Genomic DNA, 4,119 nt, shown 5'->3' with positions numbered 1-4,119 from the left:
GGGAGAGCGAGACGGGGGGTGGGGGGGGGGGGAGAGAGAGCGAACGGGGGGGGGGGGGGGGGAGAGAGCGAACGGGGGGGGGGGGGGGAGAGAGCGCGAACGGGGAGGGGGGGGGAGAGAGCGAACGGGGGGGGGGGGGAAGAGAGCGAACGGGGGGGGGGGAAGAGAGCGAACGGGGGGGGGGGAGAGAGAGCGAACGGGGGGGGGGGGAAGAGAGCGAACGGGGGGGGGGGGAAGAGAGCGAACGGGGGGGGGGGAAGAGAGCGAACGGGGGGGGGGAAGAGAGCGAACGGGGGGGGGGGGAAGAGAGCGAACGGGGGGGGGGGAGAGAGCGAACGGGGGGGGGGGAAGAGAGCGAACGGGGAGGGGGGGGAAGAGAGCGAACGGGGGGGGGGGGAGAGAGCGAACGGGGGGGGGGGGAAGAGAGCGAACGGGGAGGGGGGGAGAGAGCGAACGGGGAGGGGGGGAGAGAGCGAACGGGGAGGGGGGGAGAGAGCGAACGGGGGAGGGGGGGAGAGAGCGAACGGGGGAGGGGGAAGAGAGCGAACGGGGAGGGGGAGAGAGCGAACGGGGAGGGGGGGGAGAGAGCGAACGGGGAGGGGGGGAGAGAGCGAACGGGGAGGGGGGGAGAGAGCGAACGGGGAGGGGGGGAGAGAGCGAACGGGGAGGGGGGGAGAGAGCGAACGGGGAGGGGGGGAGAGAGCGAACGGGGAGGGGGGGAGAGAGCGAACGGGGAGGGGGGGAGAGAGCGAACGGGGAGGGGGGAGAGAGCGAACGGGGAGGGGGGGGAGAGAGCGAACGGGGAGGGGGGGAGAGAGCGAACGGGGAGGGGGGGAGAGAGCGAACGGGGAGGGGGGAGAGAGCGAACGGGGAGGGGGGGAGAGAGCGAACGGGGAGGGGGGGAGAGAGCGAACGGGGAGGGGGGGGAGAGAGCGAACGGGGAGGGGGGGAGAGAGCGAACGGGGAGGGGGGAGAGAGCGAACGGGGAGGGGGGGAGAGAGCGAACGGGGAGGGGGGGAGAGAGCGAACGGGAGGGGGGGAGAGAGCGAACGGGGAGGGGGGGAGAGAGCGAACGGGGAGGGGGGGAGAGAGCGAACGGGGAGGGGGGGAGAGAGCGAACGGGGAGGGGGGGAGAGAGCGAACGGGGAGGGGGGGAGAGAGCGAACGGGGAGGGGGGGGAGAGAGCGAACGGGGAGGGGGGGAGAGAGCGAACGGGGAGGGGGGGAGAGAGCGAACGGGGAGGGGGGAGAGAGCGAACGGGGGAGGGGGGGAGAGAGCGAACGGGGAGGGGGGGAGAGAGCGAACGGGGAGGGGGGAGAGAGCGAACGGGGAGGGGGGAGAGAGCGAACGGGGAGGGGGGGAGAGAGCGAACGGGGAGGGGGGGAGAGAGCGAACGGGGGGAGGGGGGGAGAGAGCGAACGGGGAGGGGGGGAGAGAGCGAACGGGGAGGGGGGGAGAGAGCGAACGGGGAGGGGGGAGAGAGCGAACGGGGAGGGGGGGAGAGAGCGAACGGGGAGGGGGGGAGAGCGAACGGGGGAGGGGGGAGAGAGCGAACGGGGAGGGGGGGGAGAGCGAACGGGGAGGGGGGAAGAGCGAACGGGGAGGGGGGGGGGAGAGCGAACGGGGAGGGGGGGAGAGCGAACGGGGAGGGGGGGAGAGAGCGAACGGGGAGGGGGGGAGAGAGCGAACGGGGGGGGGGGGGAGAGAGCGAACGGGAGGGGGGAGAGAGCGAACGGGGAGGGGGGGGAGAGAGCGAACGGGGAGGGGGGAGAGAGCGAACGGGGGGGGGGGGGGAGAGCGAACGGGGGGGGGGGGAGAGCGAACGGGGGGGGGGGGGAGAGCGAACGGGGGGGGGGGGAGCGAACGGGGGGGGGGGGGGAAGAGCGAACGGGGGGGGGGGGGAGAGAGCGAACGGGGGGGGGGGGAGAGCGAACGGGGGGGGGGGGAGAGCGAACGGGGGGGGGGGGGGGGGGAGAGCGAACGGGGGGGGGGGGGGGGGAGAGCGAACGGGGGGGGGGGGGAGAGCGCGAACGGGGGGGGGGGGGAAGAGAGCGAACGGGGAGGGGGGGGGAAGAGCGCGAACGGGGAGGGGGGGGGGGAGAGAGCGCGAACGGGGAGGGGGGGGGAAGAGAGCGAACGGGGAGGGGGGGGGGAGAGAGCGAACGGGGGGGGGGGGGGGAGAAGAGAGCGAACGGGGGGGGGGAGAGCGAACGGGGGGGGGGGGGAGAGAGCGAACGGGGGGGGGGGAAGAGAGCGAACGGGGGGGGGGGAAGAGAGCGAACGGGGGGGGGGGGGGGGGAGAGAGCGCGAACGGGGAGGGGGGGGGGGGGAGAGCGCGAACGGGGAGGGGGGGGGGGGAGAGCGCGAACGGGGAGGGGGGGGGGAGAGCGCGAACGGGGAGGGGGGGGGGGGAGAGCGCGAACGGGGAGGGGGGGGGGGGGGAGAGCGCGAACGGGGAGGGGGGGGGGGAGAGCGCGAACGGGGAGGGGGGGGGAGAGCGCGCGAACGGGGAGGGGGGGGAAGAGAGCGAACGGGGAGGGGGGGGGGAAGAGAGCGAACGGGGGGGGGGGGGGAGAGAGCGCGAACGGGGAGGGGGGGGGGAGAGAGCGCGAACGGGGAGGGGGGGGAAGAGAGCGAACGGGGGGGGGGGGGGGAAGAGAGCGAACGGGGGGGGGGAAGAGAGCGAACGGGGGGGGGAGAAGAGAGCGAACGGGGGGGGGGGAAGAGAGCGAACGGGGGGGGGGAAGAGAGCGAACGGGGGGGGAGAAGAGAGCGAACGGGGGGGGGGAGAGAGCGAACGGGGGGGGGGGAAGAGAGCGAACGGGGGGGGGGGGGGGGAGAGCGCGAACGGGGAGGGGGGGGGGGGAGAGCGCGAACGGGGAGGGGGGGGGGGAGCGCGAACGGGGAGGGGGGGGGGGAGAGCGAACGGGGAGGGGGGGGGGGGGAGAGCGCGAACGGGGAGGGGGGGGGGGGAGAGCGCGAACGGGGAGGGGGGGGGGGGGAGAGCGCGAACGGGGAGGGGGGGGGGGGGAGAGCGCGAACGGGGAGGGGGGGGAGAGCGCGAACGGGGAGGGGGGGGGGGGGAGAGCGCGAACGGGGAGGGGGGGGGGGGAGAGCGCGAACGGGGAGGGGGGGGGGGAGAGCGCGAACGGGGAGGGGGGGGAGAGCGCGAACGGGGAGGGGGGGGAGAGAGCGCGAACGGGGAGGGGGGGGGGGGGAGAGCGCGAACGGGGAGGGGGGGGGAGAGAGCGCGAACGGGGAGGGGGGGGAGAGCGCGAACGGGGAGGGGGGGGGGGAGAGAGCGCGAACGGGGAGGGGGGGGAGAGAGCGCGAACGGGGAGGGGGGGGAGAGAGCGCGAACGGGGAGGGGGGGGAGAGAGCGCGAACGGGGAGGGGGGGGGGGGGGGGAGAGCGCGAACGGGGAGGGGGGGGGCGAACGGGGGGGGGGGGGGCGAACGGGGAGGGGGGGGGAAGAGCGCGAACGGGGAGGGGGGGGGGGAGCGCGAACGGGGAGGGGGGGAAGAGAAGGAGAACTAAGCGGGCGGCGGAACGAGGCGGGGGGGCGGGAGGGAGAGAGAGGTGAAAGGGGAGGGCCGGGCGGTGGGAAGATTGAAGGTGACCAAGGTCCGGATTTGGGATTGCGCCCCCCCGGTTGGAGACCGCAGGCTTTCCCCGGGCCCCGTTAGCTGACCCTCAGCCTTTCTCTCACACCGCGATACCGGTTAATACACCTTGGCTGACGCTACCTGGCGGGCCCGAGAGGAAAATGTGTCGCCGCATCTCCCGGCCCAGGCCGGCCCCAGCACGACCCTTACACGCCTGCGCACGCCGCATCACCTGACCCCGGCCCGACCATCGCGCGCCTGCGCACACCGCATCTCCCGGCGCCACACTTCGCGCGCTTGCGCACGCCACACCCTCCAGGCTCCACACCTCGCGCGCCTGCGTACGTCGCACCACCTGACACAGTTGGCGGTGCGCGTGCGCGGCTCAGGCCGCCATGTTGGTGGAGTCAACATTGAACCGCCAGGACTTCTCTTATTTACTTGCAAGTTGGCAGCTCGCTTCCCTCTCATGCCTGCAGCGTGTGTGTGATCCCTGTACCCCCAGGGCACTCCT

General features: G+C 75.4%; 1 protein-coding gene across 1 annotated transcript in view; it reads right to left on the bottom strand.

Annotated features, from left to right (window-relative positions):
- The window catches only part of ntpcr (nucleoside-triphosphatase, cancer-related), a 14,896-nt gene extending 11,050 nt beyond the window's left edge, over positions 1 to 3,846 (bottom strand). The window contains exon 1 of the mRNA XM_070884311.1: positions 3,747 to 3,846. Coding sequence (XP_070740412.1) covers positions 3,747 to 3,834 — 88 coding nt within the window. The 5' untranslated portion in view covers positions 3,835 to 3,846. The remainder of the gene's footprint in view (positions 1 to 3,746) is intronic.
- Positions 3,847 to 4,119: the final 273 nt, after the last annotated feature.

This window comes from Pristiophorus japonicus, chromosome 7 (genome assembly GCF_044704955.1).
Source record: "Pristiophorus japonicus isolate sPriJap1 chromosome 7, sPriJap1.hap1, whole genome shotgun sequence".
In the NCBI taxonomy this organism is placed as follows: Eukaryota; Metazoa; Chordata; class Chondrichthyes; family Pristiophoridae; genus Pristiophorus; species Pristiophorus japonicus.
Note: the sequence above shows the minus strand (reverse complement) of the source record. Positions and strands in the feature narration are given on the sequence as shown.